The 16350-nt window shown below is 34.4% G+C and overlaps 1 protein-coding gene across 1 annotated transcript; it reads right to left on the minus strand.

Annotated features, from left to right (window-relative positions):
* Positions 1 to 1612: 1612 nt before the first annotated feature.
* Positions 1613 to 15080, minus strand: LOC127839282 (uncharacterized). The gene is made up of 8 exons (XM_052367559.1): positions 14780 to 15080; positions 14047 to 14088; positions 12164 to 12221; positions 11350 to 11455; positions 10878 to 11051; positions 9454 to 9556; positions 3020 to 3061; positions 1613 to 2587 (listed from the first exon to the last, which is right to left on the minus strand). Coding segments are annotated over exons 1-8 (819 nt in total). The 5' UTR covers positions 15072 to 15080; the 3' UTR covers positions 1613 to 2585.
* Between the last annotated feature and the right edge of the window lie 1270 nt (positions 15081 to 16350).

The following is a 16350-nucleotide window of genomic DNA, read 5'->3' on the forward strand; positions in this document are numbered from 1 at the left end:
TAAAAAATAAATTAAGAATTATACATTTAAAAGTCGTTTACCTTCCATTTTTTTCAGTGTGATTTTTTCTGTGTGATTATGCATATCTGGAAGTGTGTACCGCTGGCGTAACATTTTCAAAGAATTTATCTGTCTATGTTATTATGAACTTTAGGGAGTTTGTACCGCCGGCGTAACATTTTCAAAGAAGTATCTGTCTGTGTGATTATGAACCTTAGGGAGTTTGTACCGCCAGCGTAACATTTTCAAAGAAATATCTGTCTGTGATAATGCATAGTTTGTACCGCCGGCGTAACATTTTGTCATTGTAGAGTAACATTTTCAAATATATGTCTGTGTGATAATGAACCTTAGGGAGTTTGTACCGCCGGCGTAACATTTTCAAAGAATTATCTGTCTGTTTGATTATGAACCTTAGGGAGTTTGTACCGCTGGCGTAACATTTTCAAAGAATTATCTGTCTGTGTGATTATGAACCTAATGGAATTTGTACCGCCGGCGTAACATTTAGAATTATCTGTCTGTGTGATTATGAACCTTAGGGAGTTTGTACCGCCGGCGTAACATTAAGAAATATATGTCTGTGATTATGCATAGTTTGTACCGCCGGCGTAACATTTTGTCATTGTATAGTTTGAACGGCGGGCGTAACATTTTCAAGAATTATCTGTCATTGATTCTGAGAGTTTGTACCGCAGGTGTATTCAATTGTGATTATGATACTCTGAGAGTTTGTACCGCCAGCGTAACATTTTCAGTTAATTTTTCTGTTGAAGGATTATGAACCTGAGTTTGTACCACCAGCATAACGTTTTTTTAAAGCATTTGGGATGGTTGTACCGCCAGTGTATAGAATGAACCTTTGGGAGTTTGTACCGCTAGCATAAAAAGTTAGAGAGTTTGTACCGCCAGCGTACAATTTTTTGTTTAATTTTAAAGTGGAATGAATGTGATGAACCTTTGGGAGTTTGTACCTCCAGCATAACATTTAAGTTAATTATTTGTTGATGTTATAATGAACCATTGGGAGTTTGTACCGCCAGCGTAACATTTTCTGTTGTAGGGTTGTACTGCCAGCAAAACATTTGTATACTTTGTTATAAAAAGTTACAAAAAAAAGGGTTTATTTGTAGGAAATATCCTTGAAAAAGGCCATTTTAAAAGGGATTCTGTGGAAAATCCCTTTTTAAAATATACTGCTTTTCTTACTTGGTCTGTATGTAATTCGACTTCAATTTTGCTTTTCTTCTTTTATAAGTATACACCATTTGGTTGTTCAATTGATTCTAAATATCTTAATTTAACCATGTTTATTTGAATATATGACAAATGAACATTTATACACTTTTTTCCATATAAAGCTTGCTAAAAACCACTCTGTATTGAATGTGTTGCAAGTGAATAATTGGCTTTTTAAAATGGGAACTATACACCACTGAACAAAACGACACAAACAGTAAAGTTTTATATTTTGAAATTTTACAACAAAAACCAATAAACACATAGGAACATAACGTTGAATTCGCATTTGTTTCATTTGATACACATTTTGAGCCTTTTGCGGATTGATTTAATAATAATCAACACACTTCATGTTTGCATTGTATCTGAATTTCCTAATATACACAACAACCCATGTGTTGGTGCATTTAATTAATCAAACTTTTCTAAATAATTGCATAAATTGGCTTATTTGATAATATGTTAACGACAAAACGGTGATATTGTTGCCAAATTTATCAAAATACGTCAAATAGTTGTAATTTGCATTTGTTTTCGATGTATTTCATTAAAAACAACACAAATTGTTTAGGGATTGTTCTAATTCTAAAATAATGTGTTATAATAAATGACCTTTACATGCAATGGCGCTTAAATTGAAAACAGCTGTGCCAGAATGAAATTATATAATTTGTTGACATGATAATTAAATAAATAATAGTCATCATCCAAGGAATGCTCATTAAAACACAAGATGTGTGTTGACATCATACATTGTATCAATTATAGGTTAACTACAAACGTATTTAAAAGTAAGAACACATATAAACAGACTAATCATAATCGTCATTGTATTTAGATAATATAATTTTATAAATATCACATATTCATGAGTCTACATACTTAATCACTTTAGCACGAGTGCATTTGTATTTAAATTATATTTACCAATTACATTTAATTAAATAAGGCTTTTTTCATATGCAACATTTTGACAGATAATACGAATTAATGTAATTTAAATAGCGTAAACCGTCACGTATTGTTTCTTATCCCGAATATCCGGGATGTTCGGGATAGGAAACCATACGTGACGATTTACTTTATTTGATTAAGAAGAATTAAGTTTAGATATTTGTCAGCGACATTTATGAATATTGATATCAAATAGTTTATTGGCTATAATAATTTTCAAATTTTGTTTAAAACATATCATTTTTGTCTTTAATGTTCATGTTTCTTGTTTGGGCTGGAAATGATCGGTCCTGGCCGGCAAAGGCTGCATGAATACAGGACCACCTTGCCGGCAATACAGTTTAATTTAAGGAAGGAGTGTATCCCGATGTCCACATCATCGTGGTCTCCTCTGTTAAATACAAAAATCGAAACAGCATCAGGTTTAGTACTGCAACCGAATGACACTCAACAAAACATAGGAAAAATGTAATTTGTTTACATTACCATGACAGATATGATATATTATTGCTTTGAATACAAGCGGTCAATCGCCTATTCATTGCGATACCGCACATTATTAAACACACTACTTTTGAACGAAATATAGCCGCGCTGAGGAAATTTAATACAATCGTCAATTGCTATCAGCCCATGTACACATTTGATAACTGCATTACATATAAATATAATTATAAATCAGCTTTGCTTTCGGGTAGTCTTCCTTTCAACTTAGGAAATAAAGGAAATAATAAATATTACTCCGGAAATAATAATTCTAAAGAAGCGGACACAATGTATGTTGACTGTATGCACGATAGACTTCTTGAAAATGATTGCTTACAAATTGTAGACGTGGTTGCTGGTGGACTAGTTGTTGTCGGCACTGTAATAGAGGCAGTACGTTTCAGTTGTATTTGGTGTGACCCTGTATACACCGTCTTTTTTGGTTTTGCATTCGACACAAATAAACAATAAAATCAACGAATATTATTTCATATTCCGATTTTCGAATAACCAAAACAACAAAAGAGACTTGTTCATATTGTTGTTCGTTTTGTAATATTATAAAACAAAAGATAAAATGTATTTCCATTTTAATATTTCGTTTCGATCTTCATCAGGCAAAATATGTTATAACAACTTGAAACGGATTGTTTGGTCCCGTTGTACCCTTCGTTGAAGGCAACTATAGTTTTGTTTAATTGTCAGTGTTAAGTATTCAGATCGAGTTTACTCTGATGCTTATTCCAAATTCGTATTTTATAAGGATTATTGTTTATATTATGTATTTAGTTACTCTGTTAGTTAGTGATGGTGCACGGTTTGTACACCCTCAGTCAGTTCATACCATACGAGAGCGAATGGTATGTAATACGTATCTCAGGTGACGTATTTTCATTTAAACTCTGGATTTTAATGACGACAAGTGGGACGTGCAGTACAATATTTTTAAAGCATCAAAAGCACCCAAAAATAGTTTGGATTGTGTGTTTGTAATACATAATTTAAACTTCAATATGAATAAAACAACTCGCTGCGACAGGATTACGGTTTTGTAAATCGTGTTTTGGGTCAGACTGGTTAGCATTCGATACAAATATTATTAAAACAAATAGTGTGTTTTTAAATAAATTGTGAGAAATGGAAGTAAAAACAGAAAATGGAAGTTCATATGGTTGTTACTTTTTTGTTTTAAGCATTGGATTGAAGTTAAAATTGAGGTAAGCGTGTCGTTGATACTAATACTTAAGTTTTTTTTATGACTCCTTCGCTCTCATATAGTATAAAATTCGTATCTCGTGTAACGTAATTTCATTTAAACTCTGGATTTTGATGAGGACATGTCGAACGTGTTAATTTATTTAACAGTAAAATAGTTTTTAAAGCATCGAACAAATCCAATAGTATTTTGGATTACTGGTATGTGTTTTTTATGCATAATTTCAACTCTCATAGGAATAAAATAACTTGCTGCGACATAATTATGGTTTCCTAAATCGTGTTTTGGGTCAGAATGGTGAACATTCGATACACCTGTTATTAAACAATAGTGTGGTTTTAAATACATTTTGAGAAAGGAAGGAAGAACATTAATTGGAAGTTCATATCCACTGCGGGTAATCACGTGATCACAAAAGTACATCGTACGCACAAAATGGCGGAAAAAAGCTCTCGCCTAATGACGAAAATCAAGGTATTCTCATATTTTATAATATCAAAATAAATGATAACTATGCGCAGAGTACCCGCTCAGTCGCCTTATGTACTCTGGTAATTGTCGTTTGTCTTAGATTTCTGTAGTTTTCTCAAACATTCAGGAACAATAAACAATGAAAATTGTACATCGTCTGAATATACTTTATTTTGACGTGTTTGCTATTCAAGACGACAAACAACGAAATAAATACAACATTGTTTGCTTGATTACTTACTAAGAATGTTTCGTACACGGTTTTGCACGTTGTTTAAGACTTTTTAGATCTGTGGCGAGGAATTTGGAAAATAGTACGTCGTCTGAACTATTTGTGTTTGCGTACATCGACTGAAAGGTTGTGAGTACATTATCTGAACTGCTTCTGTTTTTACTTTAAATGCGATGTTTATCACAATAAAACTGTAATAACATATATGATCAGCCAAGCGATTTTTCGTCTAAATGACGTAATATTCTATGATCAGAAAACACAAAATCCTGTGTTAGTTTACATTTTTACATAGTGTTTAATGTTATTAAATTAAATATATGAAATTAAATACAAGTCACGCTCGAAAAAGGTTGTAATTTATATATATATAAAGGCATGACAATAATGTAATACGAGTTATGTCATATGGACGAAAGAACCTTGGCTTTTCATATATTTATATTGGAAAATACCACATGTAGTTTGCAGTAAAACTAAACTGAACTTAACATTTCTTTTTAAATACTTGCCACATCTGAGTGTATATTAAAACTATTATGCTCGGCTCGAAACAGTGGCAGCTCTGTGATTGCGGTGGTTTTTGTCAAGCTTCAATGATATATGTAGTATGTCATATTAAATGTAAATCTTAGTTTGAATTACATGTGTGTGGTAATCGATATATAATTATTTTTGTGAAGATAAATATTGATGTCATCAAATAAGTTGATATAATTAGATGTCTGTTATATATAGCTGTTTATTATTTCAGACTGCGCAAAAAGTCAAGTCGATCGTTTCATCGTTTGAAGAGAAAGCGCTTGAAAACATCGCAAACAATACGATTAGTTACACCAAAATGCATTTCGTCAACTGCAGGTCACACTGGAGTTTGTCTGCAACAAATTACTCCTGTGCTAACGCCAATTAAGTCACCATTTCGTTCACCAGTGTATACAGTATATCCACCCAAAAAGCGAGCAAAGACAAGCATTTCTGCAAGAGCTCTTTTTGAGCAGCAGCCATCTTGTGAAAAAATATGCCGTGGCACTCATGACGCTACTGAATCAGATTATCTTCTGAACATTAACAATGGATCAGTCAAAACGAAAAGCGAAGAGTTAAGTGGACTCGATATCGTGTGAATCTCAAATATATGAGAATACTACAACACAAGCAGACAATTTAACGAGATACATATTTATAAAATAGTTTGTACTAATGTGTCTAAGATATGAAATAGTTGTATATTTACATCTCATATATAAAGTTATCAGAGCGCTGAAGGCACTGAAGATTTTGCTATTGCATAATTTAACACGCAATTCATTTTTCAAAATCAATCGCAAGTTTGAAATGAACACACGCCATGTAACTTTATAAAGTGTGTGTCATAGCGCACAGGTCGAGTTTTGTGTGCACTTTTTATCATCCTTATTATTTCATAGAAATAACTAAGACAAAATAAAAACAACATGCTTTTTGGACGTTCTAAAAGCATAGAAAGTATGATGAAAATGGTAATTTTGCAGTCACCATCACATTAAAGGAATATTTTTTCTAATATCAAATGAATATCTCACCAAAATTCATAATGAAAGTTCCGTGAACAAAACATTTGATTTTTTGACACCATATACAAATTCAAAATGTACAATAATCTTCGTATCTTGTATATGGAGTAATAAAAGTATATAAACATTGCTGTTTATGCTTTACTTGTTACCCGAGCAGTTCACACGGTGTCAACAACGCTGACATAAACATAGGTATAGAGCACTAATGCGCATTTAAACGTAGCTGTTTTACTCAGTTTTCATCTTAGTTACTTTTACATAACGCCAACAGACACGCATGAATATTTTCGAATATTTAATAAGCTGATTCTAGATACAACCTCTGAATGTTTGCTACATCACTGCGTATGTGCTCAATTCAAAGGATGTAGCACTGTTCAGTGTAAGGAATTCCGGACTACTCTCTGTATGCTCAAACGACACAAATTGTGGCCCTTTTACAATTACGCGTTACAATCCATCTCGCAGAATTTTACTTTCGCCTCCAAGATGAGAAAACAATCATTAGCGAAATAGTAAAGTTTCCCGATAAAAGAAAATCGTTTAATTATCATACCACAATGTTTGCCGTACTTGGTCAGCACGTCTGGAAATCATTCCTTAGTGTGTGGATAGGCTGCCATTATTAACTAGTTTGCTATTTTGAATTCAGTTTTGTACAAAAAAGCATCGTTCTTAAATGTGGCATTTTCAATTCGCAATGAGATTTGTATTGACCCTCGTCATGCGAAAATGGGTCTTATTACATATGCGCCCATCATGTAAATAGCCCACTTAGCTATCTCTCCTTCTGGTAAGGAAAAACATAACATGTTGAGTGATTTTAAAGCGAACAGCATCGCCTATGGCCTGACTGCGCAAAAGCACAAGTTGGGCTTAACAAACGCTTGCCGAAACGCATAAGACCCATTTTTGCATGACGGCGCTATTGTCGTATGATTTAAATGTGTCGAAAGAAAACTGCGTTTAAATCAAATATAAACATACGATATATTTCGATAGTGAAGAAAGATACTAATAACAAGGCATATGAGGACACATATGAAGTGCTCTCCCGAAGTATATGTTTTATCTACTCACGCTAATGTGTGGTTTGACAATGCTAACACACATTTCATGCGGTGAATATGCAGCTTACAAGTGAAAAACACAACACAATAGTTTAACTTTTGTTTAATTGTATTTATTTATTTAGAAAAGTAAATTGCTTACTTTATTTCAAAGTCAGCGTATACGCCGACTACATTTTTAAAAGATATTTATTGTTATAAATATATTAAATATAATATATTTAGTTGTTTTCGGTTTTAGCGATTATAAAGCATTTTCGAGGTTGCCTATAGTATGCCTGTAGTAATTGATGAACTCATATCAAACTGTCTATGTATTGAGAACTGTGAATATAAACAAGCTAAACCTACTAACCTTCTACCACTGTGTTGCTAGCACCCGTAAATACAAAAGATCGCCGCTATCTGTTGAGAACCAAAGAACGTCTTCCAGAAATACCCGCTGTAGTAGCATGAACAAGGTTAAGAAACAGGTCATTCGTATTATTATTATAAATTGTTTGTTATATTCGGGTTTAGCGATTATGAAACATTCTTTTGTTTTTGTCTATCGTATCGCTGAAGTTATTGAACTTACGTTCAACGTTTTATAAATTGAGAATATAAATAAGCGTCAACTTTTTCCCGAATCTATTAATAGCCTCAATTTACGACCTGCACTACGTCATTGAGTTGTATGTGAGACCGTAACCTATTGCGTTGTTATCGCCTGTGGACTTTCCTTTGTTTATCGACAGGCGCATGTATTAATAGCCTCATATCATGAATGCGAAAACACCCGCGAAAAAGAACCACGTGACGAAATAGGACGCTAAACGCAAATGCCATGCGACTACGACTTTTATTATGTAAGAACGCATTGCAATTCCTTTGAAGCCGGGGCCTTGTGATTGTAAGTACGTAAAGAATTGACCTCTAACTGAAGTAAGCAAAGGAAACGCAGCACCGATTTGACCCATTCCTTCTATGTGCGAAGGCAGATTGAATTTTACTAATGTATGGTTTGCCTTTTATAACACACATAATGCGGTTAATATGCGACTAACAAGTAAAAAACACTATAATTAAACTTTTGTTTTGAATTAAGTTATTTAGAAAACAAAATTCCAAATTCTACATTTTTAAGAGAATTTTCTTGTTATATTAAAATGTTTATTTATTCAGTTTCAGCGATAATGAAAGATTTTTTATGTTGTCTATCGTATCCCTGTGATAATTGTTGACCTCGTGGTAAACGTATTATGTATTGAGACCTGTGAATATAAACAAGCGTATTCTTATACTAGTGCGTTATTCTCACCCGGACTCCCCTTTTTTATCGCCAGCCTAAGATTTATGAATGAGATGAGCGAAAATACTACGTTACGCAGACGCAGCAGAAAGTGGACTATTTTAATTATTCATAAACAATCTCCTCCGCGACACGTACAATACGATCATTGTTGTTTTATTCTTTTCTATAAAACACCATTCGAAACTATTTCATTTAACACGATATTAATATAATGTTTCCATTTGTGAATAAACATAATTGGAGAACTCAAACCTCTTGCATAAATTATACAACTCTTTCTTGTGCGGATACGCGTAGTAAGCGGGAATTGGAAAACCGTGTACGAAATATTCTAAGCATGTTTTCAAAATATGAGAATACCTTGATTTTCGTCATTAAGCGAGACATTTTTCTGCCATTTTGTGCGTACGATGTACTTTTGTGATCACGTGATTCCCCGCAGTGTTATGGTTGTAACTGTATTGTTTTAAGCATTGAGGTAAGCGTGTCGGTAATTATATTGCGCAATCCGATGCATGAAAATAAAAGTACGGAAAGCCGGGTTTCGAAAAAAAATTAGTGGAGGAGCAAAATAGTATTATATGTGATATGTGATATAATCGATAACAAACGCCGGAGCTAGGACGTACGTCTGAACATAGCATTAATTAAATAGTGAAAATTGTATTTTATATAGTTGTGCATGTCGGTTGTGTATTGCTTTTTGTGTTTTTACGTTGTTGCTGGCCGGGATATGTCAGAGATGAATTTTAAATTATTTAAGGGACAGATTTGCATAGTTTCAGCTCAGAACATAAAAATTATTTCACTCGCATTTTATCTGAAAGTACATTGCAATCATACATGTCATTAAAATACAGCATTACATAAAGCGTGTACTAAAGCATATATATTTCAGTTATTTGTCAAATGACAATTCTCGAACTCACCCTGGGAGCCGTGCAGCCTCACAGAGTCTATCTCCACCCAGCTAACTGCTACGGTGCAGTCGATATCCAACCGAATTTGGTTCGAGAAACAAGGAATTGTAGACTGAAAATAGAACCACTTTCAATGTTAACCGGTGGAGAAGGAATTTTATGTTAATTTACTTCAAATCAATTTTAGAAAGCACTGCAACAATTATTTTGAGACAATCAGATACACTACACGTATATTTGTACGAGTCGACTTGAATTCATAAAATAGTGCGGTGATACTTCTTTCACGTCAGGGCTGCGTTTTCTCACTACATCCGCCACGTCCACAAAGTACGCGGCAATCACTTGCGAACACGTTTTGCGACCCGACAGATATGTAGCACGGTAATGCTGTAAGGTTTCACAGCGTGCGGAACGCACTGACGTAATCGATAACATAGAAAGAGCGCAGTGAGATAAATATTCTTGCCCATGGCGACTGAATTCATTGTTCTAACTGTATAGTCGCTTTATGCGTACAAGTAACATTACACTAAATGTTTGCCCCATATAATTTAATGTAAAAGCAACACATTTAGGCGAACAAAATGCAACAATTTGTACAAAGATATCCCAATAACCATAACTTTACTTAAAGGACATTCTAAGCTGAATCGCTCGATTAAAGAAAAATAAAAAGGCATGTCTTGTACACAAAAAACACACACGAAGAAAGAAGTTGGCACAAATCGAATTCAACTGTTTTTGCACCTTCTTTTTTACGGCCGTTTAGAAGTGGAGAGTAACATTTTCAGTGTAATGTCGTACTATAAGTATAGTATCTTACTTAATAATATTTCAGTGATTAAGAAGTGCAGACCCATCAATAGCTCTAAAAGATTAAACCAGAACAACAGTCTAAGTGTAAAACGCCCCTTCAAGTAAAATATGATTTGTCTGGAGAGTACAGCCTTGATGACTCGATTATGTAGTATAATGAAACCAGCGTCCGTTACACGCGCATGTCCTCCACGTAGCGACCTCCCAAGGACGTCACGTACTATTGAGGCCTATTTATGTCAATACCACGCTTTAAATGTTCGTACTGTTCTTGTGTTAGTTGTGATAAACGTTAATGCGTTCCTTCCGATACTTCAATTATAAGTAATGAAGTCTCCAAATTTTCTACACGACTTTTACGAAATATAACGAAACAATGAAACTCAGGTTCCACTACTTGAAGAGAAACTAGTGGAAGCTAGTATTTTATTTAATGCAAATTATGAATTACTTGTATGTAATATACAATACAATACAAACAGTATGACAGAGCATAGTAGCATGGTTATCTCTAAGGCCAAGGGCCTTCGAATTGTCCTTGCAAATAATTGCGGGTTTAAACAGGTTAAGAAGTTTGAACATACTAAACCTTAATTATCCGTTCGTTCTTTTACCGTAAACAATGGACTAAATATCCTCGCAGACTCAATAACGGATACTTGGGGCGTCGACCATAGCGTTATCCACGTGCCTGAGACATCAAGGCAATTAATAGCCTTGACACCGCCAGCTTTGAAAGTCTCGTAGACGTCGACTTGTGTTACGTAGACGGGAGTGGCGAACTGGAACTGAACACCAACATTTCACGATGGTACGTGTATTATGAGTTTCAAAGCAGTGAATAATGCATTTCTTTAACATTTAAAGACGGACACAGTATAGTTTTAACTAGTCAGTTTTTTTATTAACGGAGAAATACAATGTAAAAAAACCGGTGCTTGTAAAGCAATGATTAATACAAAAAGCTCGCACTTCCAAGCTATTACGGTATTATTCTATGACGTTAACACTTTGGTTCAAAAGCGATTTATAAATCTAACTTTAGGCGTACAATACAAATGCTCAATAACAGTGTAATTTCCCAACCTCCAAGAACTGGTTGGCGTCGATGACTTGTGGGGCCCATGCTCTAGTGTCATCCGCGTATGTAGGGTACACATCTGGAACACCCAGTATTTGCTGCGCACTCCACCTGAAAAACGAATTACACTAGATGAGCCGCGTTCTTGGAAAAAATACGCGTGAAAATGTCGTCCAAGATTGGCCTGTGCATTCCTCAATTGCTAATCAGGGTCGACACTTTCCGCAAAGACCTATTTCGTTTTTAAAAGAGACTTCATTACCCAATTACCCATTGCGGACTGCAAAGGCTAATCCGAAAAGACCATTGGAACACATGTATTAAGCCCCTTTCACCTGAGCGAGGTCCATGTAACAAAAACGTTTCTGGGATGGGTGATTATGAAAACAGATGAAGGGTTTTGCTCTACCGAGGATGATCAACAATCCATTTTAAATGTACCATTTAAGTCCTGTAAACTAGCTTGTTTCGTTTTTCGTAAATGTTACAACGCAAAGTCGGACATGACACCTCAAAATTTTGCAGCGTATAGTGTGCTTAAATATTGTTTCACAACAATATGATATTTCAAATAGCACGCACTTACATATTCATAATTGCGAAAACTGCTATTTTCGAGACGGGTAATATTATTTAGAAATAATATTTTAAAGAACATATTCTGATTGTATGTGTTTACAATATGTTCATATATAGGGTACAATTTGTCCCAATGGGATAGTTTCATTTAAATGCCCTGTCGCCATAGAATTCATACAAATACTTTCTACGGCTTGCACACAATGTCTCGACTTAATGAATCAAACTGCCGGTACTTACCCGTCGGTACCATACTGCGACGAATACGTAATCACCCCAGAGACCCACTGCCCTTCCTCTGTAATAATACTAAGACTGCTACATAGAATAGTGCAGCAAAGCAATGCTGTTAAATATACGATTTCTAAAGAAAAAAAACAAATGATGGCGTTCTTTGCATATGTCTGGTAGATTTAAGTAAATGATGTTTTAAGTCTTTTAAACACTTTTTTGTATTAACATATGTTTTCTGCGAAACATGACGCGCGAACAAAACCATTGTTTGTGACCTCACGTCAAAAACCGCGTTAGCTAGCCGACATCCTGTTGCGCAACAAAGGAACCCAGTTACGCGTTATTGATTCAATATGCAAAGCAATATAATCAATACAAATGTCTCCCTGTTGTGCAGTGTACGGTTGTTTAAATAGACATGCCATAATATCATGAAGGTGTAATCGCGTACTTGAATTTGTCCGACAATTTGAATAAAGACTTACACGGTGAGGCTTGCCGTGAGCAACTCAGCATTAGCATCATAAAAGTGAGTAACAAATCAACAAAATAATCGAGAATAAATATAATTTAACCTAGCACACACTTCGGTTAATTAAAATATCAATTGCTTCTGAAACCGCTTTGAAGAATAAGTTGATGTCACTATTTCAGCTTTAATACGTTATTAAAAAACTTAATTTAGTAGTAAAGACAGGCTTACTTTAATCGCATCTTATATATTTTTCTTACTAAAAATGTTTTTCATACTAAAATTGTTTTCGTACCCAATTGTGTTTTTCGCATTATTTTTTCGTACCCACAATTTTCGTACCCACATATTTTCGTAAGATAATACCAGAATTTTCGGTCCAACATTTGTTTTGTAACCAAATTGTTCGCTCCCACATTTGTCTTACCCAAAAGTTTCGTACCCACATATTTTGGTGCCCACTCATTCCAACCCGCGAAACCCTTAAGGTGTCGCAACTGTAGTCAATACATATTTTTATACTTAAATATTTGCTGTGTTGCTGCCGTGGGGAGGTTACGCATTTGTAGCTTTACTGCTTGTAGGTTTTCCCTAATAACTAATATCCATCAGTATTGCTTCATACATGCTTTTTCGGGGAGGCAATGACGCGCCGAAAGACGTGGATATTTTCAGTTGTTTAAGAAGATTTAGTTTATTGTTCCGAATGACAATGATTATAATCTTGACATCAAAATGTTGTCAATGCACCGGTATTTCATGTCGATCCAGTCAAATAGATATGGCTATACATAGCCTCTTATTACACGTATTGTACTTTTCCCCTATGTCATGCTAATTCAGTTCTAATTTAGAAAAAAACAAACTTGTTTAAGTCTTATAGTGAGAGTGCGGAGTCGAGAGCTGTAATACAAATTCCCTTTAATCCCGTACTCCTATTTTTATAACCCTTAGACCCGCATGACGTTTAAAGAGGCAAATAAATCGGCGGCGGCTGATGAAGTATCCCCTATGTTTTACTTTAACGTCACCTTACATTAAAAATGTTAACGTTGTATTAGTACTAAAAATAGTGAAAGACAGAACAGGACACACGTATAATTAATAAAACCATGTTTATATTTTATGGAATGGTAAAATGTAATACAATACAAAACACAATACCTTTGAACGAAATATTGCCGCGCTGAGGGCATCGAATACAAACGTGTTATATTGGGTTTAGCCTATGTACACATTTGATAACTGCATTATATATTAATATAATTATAAATCAGCTCTGAGTTCGGGTAGTCTTCCTTTTAGCTTAGGAAATAATTTATATATATAGATTGCTCCAAAATTAATAATTCTACCAAATCGGACACAATGTATGTTGACTGTGTACACTATTAACTTCCTGGAAATGTTTGCTTACCAGTTGTAGATGTGGTTGCTGGTGGAACAGTTATTGTCGGCACTATAAAAGAAGCAGTAAGTATCAGACGTATTTGGTAGGTCCGAGTGTATACCGTCTTTTCGTTTTGCATTCAATTGTAATCCAAGGGAGAAAACTACGAAAAAAGATCAATCATGAATTATCTCATAAAGACAACAGCGCAGCGCCACTCGTGTTTCTTTAACCAAACCAAGAACTGTAAACGGAGCCAACAACTTCGTTTCAGTTTTCAAATAATGATTTTTGTAAAATTTAAATTGAAACAAATTTGATTAGATAAATACGTCTCCTGTTCTGTTGTATGAAGAGTTCAACAAAGTACGATATAAAAGGCAATTTGGTTTTCATATGTTTTTGTTTCGATTATTAGGAAATCGGAATATGAACTAGTAAGCGTTGATTTTCGTGTTTTCCTTAGTCTGATGCAAAACCAAAAGACGGTATATACGCGTTGTACCCTTCGTTGAAAGCAAATATAGTTTTGCCCACTGAATCTCAGACATTTTCGTTTTCAAAGAAGCTATAGAAATGGAAAATATTAACACATCTCAATAAAAAGAATCCCTTAATTGATGAGCTAAGCAAATGTTATAGTTGTTTATTGCAGCAAAGGTCACATTATAAGAAACAGTAGTCTTAAATGCAAACACACGCTTGAAAATACATAAGCTTTTGATAAAACGTAAAATGTGCACATAATACCACAACCTACGTTCAAACATTTCCATAACATACAGCTGATCGTTTGGAGCCGGTGTCATGTTGTAAATGGAGTCCAGGCTGAAATAACACGTTCCAGTTAATATGTCGTATCCGGCAGTCTGACATCTATTTTGACGCTTCCGATGTCGGCAGAAAACAGCACATTGAAGGAGCGACACGTCCCTTATCTGGTCGTCTACCGTCCCTAAAAAGACCCCATTTAGAACTGTGAATCTGTTTTGAAACGTGGAACAGGAACACTGAGCAATAAGTAGCAAAATAATTTCGATTTGTCTTGCCATTACGATTAAATCGTTCATCACCGTCGTTAAAGAAACTATCCCGACTGAGTAAGGTATGTGTTCTTTATAGTGACAGAACATTTACAAACACAGTGTGAGCGTTTTGAAAAATTCAAAACACAATTCAGCATGACAATAATCATTAATATTTAACGTGAAAAGTAGCCAACCTGGAATTTTCGATGCATTGTTTCTATTATAGAAACTCTTTCTCAAGTAGATTGACATAACAATTGTGCACACCGGATATATGCGTATAAACGTCGCGCCTTAAGTAAATACCGAACCTTTATGTAAATATGAATGAGTATATCTCCTGCTGGTGCAGCTGACATTCCATCAATGCAGTATATCTCCTGCTGGTGCAGCTGACATTCCCTGTGCTTATGTTCAATATCTCACTGCCACGATCGATAAACATTAAACTAAATCAACAATAATAAATAATGTAATACTTGGTTGACATAGTCAGGTTTGTTAAGCTCACGTGTATTTACAAACAGGTCTTTTGTGTCATTTTTTTTTTTAACAGTTAAAAAACCTCTTCAATGCCTGCATTGAATGTCATTTTTTGACACAGATCAAGTTTGTAACTATACGTTTAATATATAAGTTATTTTAAATATTAATGGGCGCAATCATTTAATAATTATTATGAAACGTTGATTATAAATACAAAACACTGTATTATGTTTAATTTGAAATAAATATTTATGAAATAATGGCTCTCTTCAACAATGAAACATATATCGTTGCGTAATTAGCTCACTGCGTTTCGTTTTTGTAGATATCAGGTGTTGTACAATGAAAATCTTTGTTTAAACTGATGAATAAAGGGACTTTAATGAAAAAAAACATATGATACCAACATTTGTTTTGGCTCAAGTGTATCGAATTGCGAACGCATTTCGAGACATACTTGAACACGCGGAATAACGTTTAATTGTATGGCTCCGATCAACAACACGCTCTAAAGCAGTTGTCGAACGTATTACCTCACGATTACTGCTTGAACGCCACAATTATTACGCAACTCTGTCATACATTAAATTTAGTGTATTTTTATTTTAACTCACCATCAAATACCTACCTTTTTATCAATAAATAAAATACAAATGTTTGTGTAAGAATCTCGGTTTCCTGATATTTAATATTTACGGATTTCTTTCATCCATAATAGCTATAGTTTTGTAAAACAAATACAATACAGATGCTTAAAATCGATGTGAATGCCACTTGCAATGTAACCAAATCACTCGTGTTTAAACCAGATTTAAGA

The sequence above is a fragment of the Dreissena polymorpha genome, chromosome 7, assembly GCF_020536995.1.
Source record: "Dreissena polymorpha isolate Duluth1 chromosome 7, UMN_Dpol_1.0, whole genome shotgun sequence".
Taxonomy (NCBI): domain Eukaryota; kingdom Metazoa; phylum Mollusca; class Bivalvia; order Myida; family Dreissenidae; genus Dreissena; species Dreissena polymorpha.

Coding starts and splice junctions, on each gene's coding strand:
- LOC127839282 (XM_052367559.1), bottom strand. CDS start 15,071: ATGGCAAGACAAATCGAAATTATTTTGCTACTTATTGCTCAGTGTTCC. Junction 11,052..11,349: donor ACGCCAACCAGTTCTTGGAG/GTTGGGAAATTA, acceptor GTTGGTGTTCAG/TTCCAGTTCGCCACTCCCGT. Junction 9,557..10,877: donor TATTTAGTCCATTGTTTACG/GTAAAAGAACGA, acceptor TTCTATTTTCAG/TCTACAATTCCTTGTTTCTC.